At 34.7% G+C, this 17,437-nt stretch overlaps 2 protein-coding genes across 3 annotated transcripts; one reads left to right on the top strand and one right to left on the bottom strand.

Moving 5' to 3' along the window:
* LOC137829270 (uncharacterized) lies at window positions 1-849 on the top strand. The gene has a single exon (XM_068636071.1). It carries the CDS (start codon window positions 1-3, stop codon window positions 847-849), a length of 849 nt encoding a protein of 282 aa, XP_068492172.1.
* A 12,769-nt stretch (window positions 850-13,618) lies between these two features.
* LOC137828607 (uncharacterized) lies at window positions 13,619-17,366 on the bottom strand. 2 transcript variants are annotated; one of them, XM_068635248.1, is made up of 5 exons: window positions 17,086-17,366; window positions 16,678-16,838; window positions 14,448-15,534; window positions 13,991-14,136; window positions 13,619-13,862 (listed from the first exon to the last, which is right to left on the bottom strand). In XM_068635248.1, the coding sequence occupies exons 2-5, from the start codon at window positions 16,809-16,811 to the stop codon at window positions 13,754-13,756; spliced, it is 1,476 nt and encodes a 491-aa protein (XP_068491349.1). In that variant the 5' UTR covers window positions 16,812-16,838; window positions 17,086-17,366; the 3' UTR covers window positions 13,619-13,753. The 2 variants fall into 2 exon arrangements, with proteins under 2 accessions (XP_068491349.1, XP_068491350.1); XM_068635249.1 differs by having other exon boundaries at window positions 13,991-14,088; window positions 17,086-17,321.
* Between the last annotated feature and the right edge of the window lie 71 nt (window positions 17,367-17,437).

Here is a 17,437-nt window from a genome sequence, read left to right as displayed (position 1 = left end):
ATGGTAGTTAAATCCATTAAGGCCAACAATCATGTGCAAGATTTGAAGGAGTTCTTCCGAACACTAGGCAAGTATAAGTTGAAATTGAATCCAGAAAAATGTGTGTTTGGGGTGAAGGCGGGAAAGTTTTTGGGATTTATTTTGACTCAATGGGGAATTGAGATGAACCTGGAGAAATGTGAAGCAATTCTTAGCATGAGAAGTCTGACATCTGTCAAAGAGGTACAACAGTTGGAAGGAAGGATGACGTCGTTATCACGTTTCATCCCAAAGGAAAAAGAGAAGGAGCAGAGATCGATCTATTTTATTAGTTGGATTCTCCAAGGGGCAGAGGTGAGGTATCAAAAGCTTGAAAAAGCAGCGAAAGCCAGGTGGGTGGAAATTTTGTCTGAGGTAATTTGGTCGTTTCACATGACGGTGCAATCCATAACGAATGAAACCCCGTTCAGTTTGGTTTATGGTGGAGATGTTGTGCTACCCATTGAGTTGGAAGTACCATCTAGTAGGACTGATCACTTTTCTGAAATAGAATCGGAGGAGGGACGACTTTTTCAATTAGACACCATTGATGAGTTGAGGAGCAAAGCCAAGCTGGGGGAGGCCGCGAGGAAGAGAAGCATAGAGACCAAACATTTAAGTAAGGTACATGCAAGGGAGTTCAGGGAAGGAGATCTTGTCTTGAGGAAATCAGAAGATACAGAAAAGGATAACAAGTTAGCATCAACTTGGATCGGGCCTTACAGAGTTCGTGAAGTAGTAAGGAAAGGAACGTATGGACTAGAGACTCTGGATGGAGGAGGGGTGCCAAGGACATGGAATGTAGCCAATTTACGATTTTATTACAATTAGTTGTGTTTCATCTGAAGTTTTTTCTTTTCATTTTAATTTCCTTTGCATACATTTCTCAGAAACTAAATATGGTGTTATTTTTGTTACGAAATAAAGGAGAAGTATTATTCTAATATGTGTTATGTTAAGGAGGGCGATCGTACCAAAACCATGGTAAGATTTCACCCACCATGGTGTCGAGCAGAGGCTCGGCCCAAAAAACCTTGGACTGGTTTTCACCCTCCATGGTGCCGACCTAAGAGGTTCGGTCCAATACCAAAACCATGATAGGGTTTTGACCCACCATGGTGTCAAGCAGAGGCTCAGCCCAAAAAACCATGGACTGGTTTTCACCCTCCATGGTGTCGACCTAAAAGGTTCGGTCTAATACCAAAACCATGGTAGGGTTTTCACCCACCATGGTGTCAAGCAGAGGCTCGACCCAAAAAACCTTGGACTGGTTTTCACCCTCCATGGTGCCGACCTAAAAGGTTCGGTCCAATAGCAAAACAATGGTAGGGTTTTCACCCACCATGGTGTCGAGCAGAGGCTCGGCCCAAAAAACCATGGACTGGTTTTCACCTTCTATGGTGTTGCCGACCTAAAAGGTTCGGTCCAATACCAAAACCATGGTAGGGTTTTCACCCACCATGGTGTCGAGCAGAGGCTCGACCCAAAAAACCATGGACTGGTTTTCACTCTCCACGGTTCCGACCTAAAAAGGTTTGGTCCAATACCAAAACCTGTTGAAGATGGGAAGCTTTGATGTATCAAATCCTCATGAAGCCTGAAGTTGTGTGATGTTTTAGGTTTAGGTTTTATTATGGGGTTTAGAATCTTTGTAAGATCAGTCTTGATTCTGAAACAAAGCTTGTTTCAATCTATTTTAAAGATTAAAGTGTTTTTCCATGCAAAGGGAAAAACAACCGATTAAACTTTCGAGATAATCGGTTGTTTGTCACTTAGCTGGGAAAGGTGTTTTGAAACTATTTTTTGAATCAGTTGTATAACTTTCAAAATCATTCAACCGGTTAAATTGTGGTTTTAACCGATTAAATGTATGTTTTCATAACAGTTTTTTGAAAACCTGTTTTAACTGATTTGTTTGTTCAAATATGTCTTCAACGGTAACTTCTCAAGGTTTATAAAACTAGTCTTCTTTCAAACGTAAAAAGATTGATGAAACAGAAAAGTTGGATACTCTGATTTGTGATTGATTTGAGAGATTACGAGCTGTTTGTGAAAAGGTGTTTTACCAAGTTTTAGCAAGATTGCTTTTGAGCTTTGCTTTGATTCAAAGAACTGATCAATAGGGTTTTTGGTGTACTGTGATTTCAGGTGTTTTCTAATCCTGTTTAGGTTATTGTAATTGTTCATATTACTCTATGTAAAACTGTTGTAAAATCCTATAAAGTCAGTGTGATTATGACTTGAGGTGTTGGCTATGTGCAAAGAGGGTGAGTAGGCTTTGTGGGATTCAAAGTCACCTTTTTGTGTGGTATATGTGTAATTTGTGATTGGTTGTATAGTGAAATACTTAGTGGTTTGACTGAGGACTGGATGTAGCTCTTGGATAGAGTGAACCAGTATAAACCTTGTGTGTAATTCTCTCTATCTCTTATCTCCATAATTGTTTGATATTTTCCGTTATCATAAACAACCGGTTGAATCGTTATTTTAACCGATTACAATTCTGATATTTGTTTCTGTTTGGTATTTTGATTAGCTTTCTGAATTTCTTTTCTGAGTTGATTGTTAAAGTTTCATTCTAAGCAAAGTATTTGTGAAAAGCTTTCAAAAACAATTCACCCCGCTCTCTTATTCTAGCCATCGATCCTAACAATTGGTATAAGAGCAAGGTTCTTGAAAGTTACTCAAGTTTTGATTTCTGTTTTTTGAAAATCTTTTGATGACTAATAAAAGTTTTTTTGGGGAAGGTGCCTCTTTGAACAACCACCTTTGTTCTATGGTCAAAACTATCCTATTTGGTGCATAAGAATGAAGTTCTTTATTCAATCCTTAGATAAGAATATTTGGAATGTTATTTCAAATAATACATGTGTGCATATGCCTGGAATTAGTGAATCCTCTAAAGAATATCTTGATCGTATGGCACAACATATTATTGTGTCTGCTCTAGACTCTGATGAATTGCTCAAGATTTCATAGTGCACTTCGGCTAAGGGAATGTGGGACACACATGAGGAATGGCACAAGAATCCAAGGAGTGGCTTGATGGATGAAGAAGAATCATCTGTTGGCTCAATATCTTCTAAAAACAAGTTAGAAGTTTGCTTAATGACCAAGGGGGAATCAGAATCGAGTCAAGTAAGCGCAGCCTCTTCTAATAAGTGTGAAATTTATTTTCAATTGCTTGATGCTTTCCAAGAAATTCATGAAGAAGCTAAGAGATTAACTTTTTCAAATAATCTATTGAAATGTGAAAACAAGAAGTTGAAAATGAAAATCACAGTTTTGGAAAAAGACTTGAATCAATCAAAAACTGATTTAGAAAATTCTGAACTAGTGTATGAAAAATCCTCTTGCAAATGTGATTCAATTTTTTGCAAAAACTGTGAGTCTCTTCAAGAGAAAGTCTTATATCTTGTGAAAACTATTGATATCATTTAGAAAGGAAAATCAAATTTTTTAAATGTGTTGGCATCCCAAACATGTGTATTTGGAAAATCTTGGGTTTTAACCCCCAAAGCAAACAAAGTGGGTGAACAAAACCTTTTTCAACTTTCACTAAAAAAAATCGGTTAAAAAATTGAAACAACCGGTTGTTTGTTGTTTCTATTACATGAAAAAGGGACACTCTGTTAGGTTTTGCAGAATCAGAAAGTTTTATGTTCCTAAGGGTATTCTGAAATGGGTTCCTAAGGAACCTAATGATTCTTGGAAACACATTAACACCTATGGACTCAAATTCACAAGGGGACCAAATCTAGCAACTTGATTTTGTTTCTTTTGTAGGGTTGTTTGGAGAGAAAACAACACCTATGGTATCTAGATAGTAGTTGTTCAAAACATATGACAGGTGATGCATCCAGGTTCATCAGCATCTCTCTCAAACAAGATGGACATGTAACCTACGGTGACAACAACAAGGGAAAAATCCTTGGCAAAGGTACAATAGGTAATGAAAGTAGTTTTCTTATTCATGATGTGCTCTATGTTGAAGACTTGAAGCACAACTTGCTCAGCATCAGTCAGCTATGTGATAGAGGTTATCAAGTAACCTTTAGTACCAATTCATGTGAGATTCGCTTACCTAATTCAAAGGATGTTCTTCTCATTGGTAAGAGATCTAACAACATTTATCTGCTTGATATATCTAGTCATTCTTCAATAAGTTATCTTATATCAAAGCATGAGGAATCATGGCTTTGGCATAGAAGGTTTGCTCATATTCTTATAAATCATTTAAATAAGCTTGTATCAAATGAACTTGTCTATGGCTTACCCAAACTCAAATTCGAAAAAGAACATGTGTGTGAAGCATGTCAAAGGGGGAAACAAACTAGAAAATCTTTTAATTTGAAAAATTGTGTTTCAACTTCAAAACCCCTTGAACTTTTGCACATGGATCTTTTTTGTCCTTCTAGGACTATGAGTCTTGGAGGAAATCTATACTACTTAGCCAAATACAAGCCCAAAAACCTATACTACTTGTCCCAAACATTTGGTCCAATTATTTTATGCTACTAGGCCCAATACCGGGCCCATGAAATCCTAAACAACTTTATACAATTTATTTAAGTTAAAGCTTGGCCCACAAATAATGTTGACCAGTCAGCAGAAACCCAGTCTTCTTGTGTTCTTCTGGCCAAAGCTCTAGTTTATGTTTTGATGACTTGGAGGTCTTCTTGGATATGTTTGTACATTCCTTCACCCTAGAGTTGTCCTCTTGATTGGGCCTACAAAAATAAACAAAAGCCCAATTAGACCCATATTTACAATTAAATCAATAAACAACCTCTAAGTCTTCATCATCTTTATTATATGGTTGTGTGAGGCTGGACGGTTTCCATCAAAAAGAGCATCAGAGAAAAAACTTGCCTTTCAACAAGGAACCAATCTCAGAAAGACACTTTTAGCCTTACATAAGCTTGTTGCCAGTTCTTAAAAAACTGTAGGCTTATTGCCCCTGATTCTGCATAGATTACTCTAAATCATAACATCATTCCAGTACAGAGCAAGAAAATTATACCACCTTATACAAGGCTTATTCTGCATGCCTACAATGTGGTTCTGCCATACCTCCTAGATGGTTTAGCTAGCAGCACATCAACCTCTGACCACACCTTTTCCACCCTTGGCAGCAAACAACCAAAAAAAAACCCAACTTATACTGCAGTTAAGCATAAGGCTCTGTGACCGAAATCAAATACTCCAGCAAAACCTTCCACTTTTGTAGGTTGTCTTGGAAACACCTACTAACAGCCAATTACTTATAACTTCTAATACAGATTAAGGGGTTCCTGAAAGAGCGACCCATATGCTTTAACCACAGCCATAACTTGAGTTGGATTATCTGGAAAATCTCTTCCACATTTACTACCCCTTGCTTGAATACAATAGAATTCCTTTGCTCCAAAATACACCTCACTGTAGTTGCTCATACTCCTTTCCACAGAAGATTTTTCTTGTTGCTGACTTAGGGCAGGTAGAAGTTCTCAAAGTGAATCAGAAGATCATTGTGTTGTACAAACGACATACCAATCCATTTAAAGCACAACAGCCAAAATTTTTGAGCAAAATTACATTCTAGGAAAATGTGTTGACATGATTCATCCTTAGAATTTAAGCCTGAGGCTAGCTCAAAGCCTCTTATAATAGCCTTTATAGTTACCACATTACTGTGAGACTCCTCACATAAAAATAGAGTGTCATCTGCGAATTGTTGGATTAGCCACTGTAGTTTGTTTCTTAATTCTCCATCTTGTCAAATTTCCCTACACCAAGTCCTCAGAGACTGCTTCAACACATATTATAGGGATTTATTCAATATTATTGTTTTTTCCTTCGTATGAGTAGTTTCATATTAATAACTAATATAAATTATTAATGTTAATCTACTTGTGTGTAGTTGAGAAAAGAAGATATTGAAACTGGACTTTTGGTGAAGATGAAAGTTGGGCCCAGAAAAACATGTGAGTATGTTTATATTACAATTTATTTATGTTGATAGTAGTGATTAGGCTAAGAGTTAAGTATTGTTGGTTAGATTACAAATTAATTTATTTATGAACTAAGTTTATTTTTTTAGAGAAGTTCATTACAATTTCTTTTATTTTTTTCTATACATAGGAAGTGTTCCTGAGAGAATGTCATCCTTCTTTGGGGTCTGAAGTCACGAGTTTCATGTTTGATGTTTGTAGTTGTGTGATCAACTTCACCAACTAATAGCAAACAAGGCTGGATATAGTAAAGATTCATAAACTGGAACATTAGGTAAGTGGGTGAAAATGAAACTGTAACACTATATCTGTAACACTAGATATATGTTAATGAAGACAATGATGTTAAAGAAAATTATCTCTTTCAGCCAAATCGTTTTAGCATTATGTGATTTAAATAATCTTATGATATGTTAGAGTAGAAATGAAAATATTAGTCTCAATTAATTATCTTTAATTACCTTTAATTTTGGTCTAACTAACAGAAGAAATTTACAAAATTTACATCGCACAATCATGGACCCATGTCTTATTGTTTGTAAACATTTGAAAACAAGAAAACCAAATGGATCAATCCTAGTTTTGCTCTCAAATTTTCAGCCACCTCATGCACAATAACCCATTTACCAAAGTCTTCTAAAAATAAGGAAATTCTAAACTCCATCTTTGTAATTTTATTTTGTAAATTTTGAATATACCCTATTTTTTCCTAGAATATTGTGATGGCTATTTAAAAATTTAGAATCCAAAAGTGAATTTCTTAAATACAGCAAATTTTAATAATCACTTAAAACGAATTTTGTAAAGATATAAATCAAACAATTTTTTTTGGTATAAAATTCCTATACAGATTTGCTATAAAATCATTATAAGCGTATACATGTTTTGAAGAAGAAAAAACTAAGCTAAATAACATATATTCTTTATATTCAAATGGATGAGAATTATGTGATTTTGAATTGAGTTTGGAGATGTTGGATCTGCGATAATTGTTACTTAAATAAGTAAAATAATATTATTGATGTTAATGGTTGTTTTGTTGTTATTTGTAAAATAATATTATTGATGTTATTAATGCATTGATTTTACCACCTGAAACATTTTAGAGTACATGTTTCAAATGCATTTACATGGTTTTTTTTTTCTGCCATATTTTTACCAATTTAAAATAAGTCCAAGAAGAATAGGATAATATTGGATCACTTCTTTTATTTATATATATATATATATATATATATATATATATATATATATTAGCCTCTGGAGTCAATATTGGTCATGTGCTCACATTTTAACTACCCTAAACCAATAAATAATGTTGATTACATAATAGTCACACACCCTTTTGCCTTTGGCTGCTTAATTTCATTCATTATTTGATTTAGAACACAAGTGAAACCAAATTACCATATTTTCTTTAGAGTTTTGAAACATAGGAATGAAATTATTATTTTGGTATAATTTTAAAAAGGGGGTTTGTAATTATAACCAAGGGAAACAAAAATTGTAGGGCAAACAAATGTGACTCACTCCATTCAAAAGCAAGAGTGGAAGACACAATCACTTTTCATCACTCATAACACCATCACACCTTTTTAATTTAATTTACAAAATTTATCATACCCCTTTAATAAGTGTTGTAATTAAATTTATCATATATATTTTTACCTAATAAAAAATATTATTTTTTTGAATTATAGTTATATTATGTAAATTATATTGAAAAGATCAATGGATATGTAATTTTAAAATGTAAAATTCTCTAAACCAAAAAAAAAATGTAGCAATCAAGTATCATCACAATTTAGAATCATTTTAATGATTTTTTATTTACATTTTCTGTAAACAATAATAACTTGTGGTTTACAATTAAAGACCACAACACAAGAATGTTAGGGGTGGCAAAGTGGGACAGGCCGTGCGGGCCGGGCCGCGGCCCGCTGCAAAAAAACATGGGGCGGGTTGCTTATTTCAACCCGCTGACCCACTTAGGCCCGCCCTGCATAACCCGCAGCCCGCGCGGGCCAAGTGCGGGCGGGGCGGGTTGGCTCGCATAACTTTAAAATGTATAATTTTTTTTCTACACCCCTATATTTTCTTCATCTAGTCTCATATTTTACATTCCAAAATTTTTAATAACATGTTATTACGCATGTTTCATGAAAATAATATTATGAAACCATTTACCTAATGCATCTAAATAAATAAAAAATCAAAATTTATATTTAAAAAAATATTTTTTTAATAAATATTTCTTATGTGGGTTAGCCCGCAGGCCCGCGGGCCAACCCTTATGCGGGGTGGGTTAGAAAAATCAGGCCGCAAATTTTATGCGGGGCGGGCCAACCCGGCCCGCTTTTTGCAGGCCAAGTGCGGTGCGGGCCTATGCGGGGCGGGCCAGCCCGCATTGTCACCCCTAAAGAATGTACATCAAATCGTAAAAAATTCATCTGAACTAAAGAATTAGGTTCATCAAAACAAATCATGCAAAACAAATTGTGAAATAACCTATCATTGTTAAGTAGTTGACCTGATTAGCCTTTCTCAGAATATTGGAATTTAAATCTATAACCTTTTTAGGCCAACCTATAATAAAACCACAAAGGTGGCCTTTAAAGAAAATATTCAAATCTATTTCTTCTTTCAATTTTAGATGTCCTCTAGAATTGATTCACACATAATTCAAAGGAAATAAGGAAAGTTCTTATAATTAATTTATTATACATTACAATTTGACAATTGATTGATAAAGAGATTTTCCTTTTTTATATTTTGTGTAATGCAGATAAGTACATATTCTCTTAGGTTGTTGATTATTGATTGTTGGGATATCATTTATCTATTTTTTTTTCTCAACTTCTCTTAATAGATATTATCTTGAGCAAATATTTTCAAAACAGACAAATATTTTTGTATTATAATTTTGACTGTACTTTTAAAATTGCAGGATGTTGCTTTGAAGGTTTTAAATAGTTTAGGATTTTTATCATATCAGTTGAAAGGATTTCTAAGAGGTAAGTCTTTATGAAATAGATTAAATAAGTATACTCATATGCGTATCCTTTGCAATTTATTAGGATCTACATTGTTTTCACTAATTGGTGGCATGTTGAACCTCTCTTACTAGAATAAGTGGGTCCGAAATTTGCTTTATTTTTTGTTGTTTTGTGAATGGTACCAACTGAAATTACATACTACATAGACATGTATTTTATGATAATTGTTTGTTTATATCATAATGGAGAAAAGTAGATTAGGAAGTGATTGATGTCCTGCATAAAACTTATATAAGTAATTGATGTTGTCATATAATGCAATAATTTAGGAAACTCTTTGTTATTAAGAGATATCTTTATATTGGTTTAAGAGATGCTTTGCTCATAGATATAACCCTGAACAAGATACAAGCCAACATTTAACACACTTTATTGTTACATTACTTGCTAGTTCAGCTTACATACAAACGTGAAATAATTTATAATACTCTTTTTTAATACATTAAAGGGCTAAAGGCATCTTTGTGGCAACTTCAATCTTTAGTTGTCGTTGTTTCAGAACATGGAATGGTTTCATGTAAATTGTAGTTGGATGTACAATAGATGCTATATTGGCAGAGGGAGTTTAAAAGAAAGTTTTGTGAATGGGGTTAAAGAGTTCGTTATTAAAACTTGTCAACAACAGTTTTATCTGAATGAAAGGAAGCTTAGATGTCCATGCAATAAATGTCAACGTACAAAGATTTTTCCAATTGAAATGGTCAAGCTTCACCTCTATAAAAATGGTTTCATGTCTGATTATTATGTTTGGATTGATAATGGTGAACAAGTGTCACATGTTAATGACAATCACGTTCATGTTTCATGTAGTGATGTACATGTGGATGAAAGTAAACAATTTGTAGCAATGCAAGACATGGTGTATTATGCTCTTGGACAACATGAGACATTTGAACCATCTAATTTTAATAACAGAGAGGAGCCTCCCAATGAAGAAGCTAAGAGATTTTATGGTCTATTGGTAGAGGCTTGTACCGACCAGGTCATCGGGTGTGATGACGTGTCTTGCACGCGCTCGGGTGGGGCGCGCTCGGGTGGAACACGTAGGCTAGAAAAGATGAATGGTTCAGAAGTGGGCATAGTCGTCGATCGCTGAATTGGCGTTCTCCGATCTCTAGTGTGCGTAACTGGCGGTCACCAGAGTTACGTCACAGTCGTCGTATGAGAGTGCTAGGAGATCAGATGATCAGAGATCGTCGGGGAATGCTAGGAGATCGGGTGGTTTACACACCGCCACAAGGAGCACGTCGCCGGATCTCCTAGTAAACTTAGTTAAAGCTGTTGAAGGCTCAGAAGGGTAATTTCAAGCATGTAAATTCAGTAAGACGATTGTTGCACCAGCATGGGGCATGAAGGTTGAGTGGGTTGGGGGGAACACCTTGCTCATCAGCGACAAGATTCCCAGAGTGGACATTCTTTGGTGGCAAGGTTTCCCCAGCTGGAACATGCATGGCGTAGCAATAAGGAGGGTGCCACTTGCGACGAGCGATATCACAGAGATGATGCACTTTGTTGCATCCGATACTCGCCTCGTCAGGTGGTGTTTCACAGCGCATGGCGTGCTGGGTTACTCTTTGAGTTGAGGACTTAGTTGTGCGGCTGGTTACTACACAGAAATAACGTTCAAGTTGCCCCAATCCAGATGACGACACGTGTAGGGTAGGATGTCACCAGTTACTCCAACCTAGATGATGACACGTGTAGGGTTGGGAGCAATAGAGAAATGACGCTCAAGTTGTCCTAGCTCAGATGACGACACGTGTAGGGCTGGGCGCTACCTGCTATCCCAGCCCAAATGGCGACACGTGCAGGGCTGGATGCGAGCCACGCGTCCAAAAGCATAACGGCCTGGAGAGAGAAGAAACCTAGCTATAAAGGTAACCTTAACAGAATTTGGAGAGGTACGTTTTTCATACGGCTCATTCTGCTAAGGTTGTGTGCCTTTAGTACGGTCCTACAGAGCATATTTTCTCAGAGAGGCTATCTGCTGTGTGGACTTGGAGGGCACGTGGTGACAAGCTGGTGAGGAAGACTGTGACGAGGCAACGCTCTTGCGCTAAGTCAACCGGCAGGATCAAGGCTAATAAGCCATTGTTTGAAGGGGTTGTAGATTATAAATTATCAATGTGTATGAAACTATTAGCTTGCAAGTATAATTGGAATCTTCATAACCAATGCTCAGATTTTATCACAACAATGTTGTCGGATGCTACACCCATAAAAGAGGGTTTGCCAAAAATTTATTATGATGATAAGAGGTTAGTGTCAATGTTGGGGTTGAAGGCTAAGAGGATAGATTGTTGTGTAAAAGGTTGTATGTTTTTTTATGACAATGAATATGGGAAAAATGATGGACGACTACTACAATGTAAATTTTGTCATCATGCACGATATCACGACCCAAAAGTTGGAACAAGTAAAAGAAAACCAATTCCTCTTAAAAGATTTTCCTATAATTCTAAGATTACAAAGATTGTTTGCATCCATGCAAACTGCACGACAAATGACATGGCACTATGATAGATCTTCGGGTGTGCTACAACATCTCCGGTGAAGCTTGGAAACATTTTGATCAATTACATCCTGAATTTGCCGTTGAGCCACATAATATACGACTTGGTTTATGCTCTAATGGATTTAATCCATATATATTCAAGCATCAACAAAACCTTACTCTTGTTGACCAATAATTGTCACCCCATATAATCTTCCTCTTGAAATGTGCATGTCTAAACCCTATATGTTTTTTAGTTGTCTCATTCCCGGTCCACATAATCCCAAGGCTCATATCGATGTTTATTTACAACCACTTATCGATGATCTTAAAAATTTTTGGCGTGGTGTTCAAACATACGATATTTCAAGAAAACAAAACTTTATGATGCGAGCAAATTTAATGTGGACAATTAATTTAAAGATATCATAAAGTTGAAAACGAACATCAAAATGAAAAAAAAAAGATAAAAAATGTAAACAAGAAGATGAACAAAACTATGAAAAAAAATATAAAAAAAAATTAACAAAAGAATAAAGAGAGCATACAACAAAATAATAACAGTAAAAAAACATGACAAAAACGAAAAAAAAATACAAAAATGGATCACTTGAAATAAAATAAAATAAAATAAAATAACTTTTAATTTAAAAAGTGTAGAAATAGTGTACCTCACAATGTGTATATATCAACGCTCTAATATAAAAATAAGTTATTTTTTATATGATTATAATAGATTACGCTCGTCCCCATAATTCATAGTGAGTCAATTGAAAGTTGTGATTTATGACGTACTTTTAAATGGCTCTGCTTTAAGGTTACATTTATGCCATAATTCTTAGTTAGTTCACTTAAAGTTGTGATTTATGACGTATTTTTAAATGGATGTGATTCAAAATTGAAAGAGAGGCTTCCTGCTTTAAGGTTGCATTTATGACATATCAATAATCATTCTGTACTCACGTTTTATACTTAATAATCACTCATTTATTTTTACTATATATAAAAGTGAAAATTAATCAACTATAATGATTTCCTGGTCTTTTTATTCTTTTTAAACAAGTATCCGAAAATTATTTCCTAATAATAATTTTTTTAAGAGTTTTTTAATAGAAGGTAGTGGTAATAAAAATTGTAATTAACTTTTTATAATTTATAAATATACATTTTTATAGTGATTTTTATTTTTATTTTATTTTAACTTTAATTTATTGTTTAAAAAAAGAATTCTGCAAAGTTTATTTCACATATTACATATGCTGAGGATCATAATTGACGACGTGGGTAGTGGGTAGTTTTTTAAATCGTTTTTATATACTTTAGCATTTTTAAATTATTGCATGAAAAAAATTTGGATATGATTTACAATTAATTATTTAAATATATTTCATTTTTCAATTTTAAATATTTTTTTAATATTATTTTTTAGTTTATAAATTAATTACTTCATAATTAGTTATCTTTTAATTTTAATTCATACTCATCCTCATTAAAATTAAATCAAAAATATTTTTTAATTTATTATATTATTCAATTAATATAACTTTTTTTCTTCTATTTTCATTTTTTTTCCTTTATTTCATTCTGTGCCCATAAGTGTAATTAAATTATTACTTTATTTTCTGCTAACATACAAATATTACGAATGTAATAGAACGAGAGATTGAAAACAATGATTTCAACTTTTACTAAAAGATGAATGCAAGTCACTTATTTTATTTTCCAGAGATAGTTTTAACCATTTACAAGATATAATAAATTGGATCCTAACGAAACTTAGGTCTCCAACCTTTTCTATTATTTAATGTGTATTTTTATTGTAGTTAAAAGATTAAGTTAAACTCAATTGAAGTTAAACAAAACAACCTACTATATACTATCAAGTGAAGTGAAATTTGAAATGAATTTGACAGACAAAAATCACAAATATGATAGCAATATATTCCATAGAAACTAATTTGAGTGCTCAATTAAAATCTAAACACACTTCTTCTAAACAAAAGTGAACATGATTATAACACGCATCCAGGTGATATGTGAAAACAAGATAGTAGTAATTTAAAAAGGAAAAGAAAAATGATGAGCTCATTAATGATGAATACTACACAAAATTGTTCGGTTAGTTAAAAATATCAACTCCACCAACACTAAAGATAACGCAACAGAAGAGAAAGAAACAAACGTTAAAATATTCATCCCGACCAAAATTTTACAAAAGCATCAACAAACACTTTGAAAACAGCTAAAAGAGGGTTGGGTTCCCGCTTTGCGGAATTCTTAGCTGCTCCATCCCAGGACTCTCTGCAGTGAAAACCATAGAAAGGGGCAATTAGATATTCGTAAATAACCAAATCAATTTCACTCTATAATAAAATGGAGTTAAAATGGGCACATTATTTGAGATAAAATCAATCTATATAAATACTTACAGATATATCCTATCCACAGTTGTGCCGCTTCTCTGAGAGTTGCCACCAATTTGACCATCAACCCTATGTTTATCGGCTTTTAGCAGGTCACCATCTTCCTGTAATGGTTTACATGTCTTGCTGAGGTTATTGGTTTCAGTGCTTGTCTGTAAGAATACATTTAAAGGTTACATGGAAATTTCCCCTCAAATAAGTAGCAGAAAAGTTACTAGCTATGGTTTATTATTTATGGGATCCACGAGTCTTAATCTTTCCAGAGAATACGAAAACCAATTAATCTAGTTGCTGAGAGATGAAAGAGAACACAAAATTGACACACCAAGGAGTATCCAATTTTCTGCCTGCAAAACACAATTTTACCAAAATTGTATACACTACACACCCCTCCCACAAACAGACAAAACACCAAATAACCGAAGGCGACTAAGTGCAATAAGTGTGACAAATTTAGAAATACCTTAACTCCATCTGCTTTCTTGCTTTGATCGATGGTTATGGTATTTTTATGAGATACTCCAACTTGAGAATCAGTGCGGTCTTCAAAATCATAATGTTCTTTGTGGGTAGAAATAGAATGATTGGAGCTCTCTTCTGATATATCTCGTACATTATCCTCCTTCTCAAGGCCAGTGTTAGAGGTGTTCTTTAATATTTGATTTGCAGGGGCATCCTCAAATTTATCGTCCAATAAGTTCGAATTCTTTGAAGGCTCTATACAATTTAATTCACCTTGTCTCAGTTCCAACATTTTCATATCATTTTCTGGTGAATTACTTGAGTCCCTCAACCCTCCAGGACTTCTTATTCCATCAGCAGTCATGGAAGCAGAGCTTAGTGGAAATGTCTCTACTATTAAGTCTTCTGCCGCAACATTTACTTTAGTCATTGGTGTTTTGGCAGCTGCCAACTCTGGTTCAACTTTCTGTTTGAGTGCAGAAGGATCACTTACCTGCATCTCAGGAATAGCAGTTTCATTCGATTTCTTATTTACTATATTCACCTGGCTATCATTTAAGGCAACTTTGTACTCATTTCCAGTCCAACTTTCATCAGAAACCACAGCAGTTTCAACAGATTCATTGTTCGTAACATTCATGGTATGCCCCTGGTCAACTATTAGATGCTCAGCTCTAGTATCACCCCCATCAACAACCGCTTCAATAGGCTCCTTGTTTGCCACGTCTATGTGGCCAACACTTATGACATGTCCATTGTCAACCACCTGGTGCACAACTTCAGTATAAGACCCATCAGAAACAGAAATCATTTTTTTATTTGTATCCTGAAGCTTGTCAGGCTCACATTGATTTTCAATTGAAGGTGCATCCAAAAAAGGTTCGGGGTCTCTTGCAATTGAACCCAGCGGATTTTGTTCAAAAAAATGATCAGTGTTCAGCTCTTCTAAAATGAACTTAGCAGGACCCAACACTCTATTTTCTTGAATTATATCACGTACAATCTCCCGTACTGTGTAGAAAGAGCCACCAACTTCTTTATGAGTAAGATTAAGTGATGGAAAGTTTCCATTGTTTGAATGTTGGTACCTGGAGACAAGGAAAATGATAGTAAATACAACTGATGCATTTAACAAATCATTAAAAAAACGGGTCATTATAGTTTGACTTAAATTACAAGTAAAAAGAATAATGGGCATAGTAAACAGTTCAAGTATTCAACCTTTTCAGCATGTAATATAACAGTAGTGGATGAGAAAATCAGAACTAGGTTGATATCAAATAACAGAAAGAATACATAAATACAAAAAAGGTCTCGCCTGTGAATAAAAGTTTACCAAATAGGCATTTATTAAAGGTAAAAAATAGTTGTAAAAAAACCTATGCATCAGTTTTACTAGTAAAACCGAACAGGAAATTATCAATTTTGCACTCACACATTGAACAGGTGCCCAAGAATAGAGGTCGCAAAATAATCATCTCGGCATAAATAAAACATCAAATACCAATATAATAAGCAACACTATTGCTCTTGGGTCACATTTGCACTGTTGATAGGTTGATAATTACACAAGTAACTCAAATAATCAGTCAGGATTCAAAAGTTGTACCAAGAAAGTGTCCATTCCTTAAAATAATATCGTCAACAAAGTGTTTAACTGGGATGAAATGGAGAGGAGGCAAGGGACATTTTATAAAGTATCACTGTTTGGTTCAATTTTTAAGAGAAGGGAATGGAGGATAATAATCTAATTTGTGTTCCTCTTCAATCTTGGGGAATTTGGATGAGAGGGAAGCGGATTTATAACATTTGAAATGCATTGACAAAAATATATCTAATTATGTTTTGAAATCTAAAAATGATTAGGATATAAAAGTAAATTAATTTGTAAAACCTGTCCTCATCCCTTGTGAACCAAACAACACTCCTCCCCTCTTAACCATACAGAATGTTTTAATCAAAAAACACTCCCATCCCCTACCTTCTTACATTAAAATATCTCTCTTCCTCTGAACCAAACAGATCCTTAGGAGCTAACGTATATGCGAAGCATAAGCGAAATAAAGGCTAACATCAGAAAACTAAACAGCAGGTAAACATGAAAACAAGAAGGGCTTAATAATCTGAGAAACAAAAGCAGGCACAATGATGAGATAAAAGTTCCCAATCCAAATTTGAATACGATAGTAAATCTCGAGTCAAGTGAAAGTGTGAAACTAAAATGCAATTACTTCTTTATAAAGGATTCCACCATTGCCTTTCTTTCCTCCTTGGAGCGCCGAATCCGAGTCTTCCTCCCTTCCGACTCATTATGCTTCGCAAGCGCAAACGTTTGCCCCAGGCCACCCCTTACAGAATGCATCATGTTTGGCACCACTTGAAGAATCTCAACCTGCGTGTAGTAATAGTCAACTCAGACACATTACATAACACTTGATAATCTTGTTAGAGATAGCATCACAAGCGAAATTCAATTGCAGTGGTGCATAAGAAGAGAGGCTTCTAATATTTTGAATAGCACAAAAAACTTCAATACATGGAAAAAGTGAAGAGATAATGGGTAAGCATAAAATAGCATAGAAATTGGTGAAGATTAGGTTTGCAACCCAAGAAAATGAAACAAAGAGATTTTGCGATACCTTGGGGAACTTCTAAGAGTAGAGTCGTAATATGTAGTGAAGATAATTTGAGGAAAAGATTGAGAACTAGAAAAAGGAGAAAAGAAAAGAATGGAGATTGGGGAAATGAAAAAAAATTGAGAAAGAGATAAGGAAGGGTACAGTGTAGTGGGGAAGAAGGGGGTTTTGTAATGAGGTGTGAAGGTAGTAAAACCCTCACTCACTCGCATCGCAACAAAACATTCAAGAGGCGAGCCGCATCATATCAATATTCAATAGTACATCACGATAGCGATTGGTCCAAGTGTGGACGCGGGAGAATTTTTTTTTTATTTGTAAGTTTTGCGTGCTCCTTTCCGGAATAACATCCCAT

This window comes from Phaseolus vulgaris, chromosome 7 (assembly GCF_000499845.2).
Source record: "Phaseolus vulgaris cultivar G19833 chromosome 7, P. vulgaris v2.0, whole genome shotgun sequence".
In the NCBI taxonomy this organism is placed as follows: Eukaryota; Viridiplantae; Streptophyta; class Magnoliopsida; order Fabales; family Fabaceae; genus Phaseolus; species Phaseolus vulgaris.
Note: the sequence above shows the minus strand (reverse complement) of the source record. Positions and strands in the feature narration are given on the sequence as shown.

Coding starts and splice junctions, on each gene's coding strand:
- LOC137829270 (XM_068636071.1), top strand. CDS start 1: ATGGTAGTTAAATCCATTAAGGCCAACAATCATGTGCAAGATTTGAAG.
- LOC137828607 (XM_068635248.1), bottom strand. CDS start 16,811: ATGATGCATTCTGTAAGGGGTGGCCTGGGGCAAACGTTTGCGCTTGCG. Junction 15,535..16,677: donor GTGGAATCCTTTATAAAGAA/GTAATTGCATTT, acceptor CCTTGTCTCCAG/GTACCAACATTCAAACAATG. Junction 13,863..13,990: donor ACTGTGGATAGGATATATCT/GTAAGTATTTAT, acceptor TTTTCACTGCAG/AGAGTCCTGGGATGGAGCAG.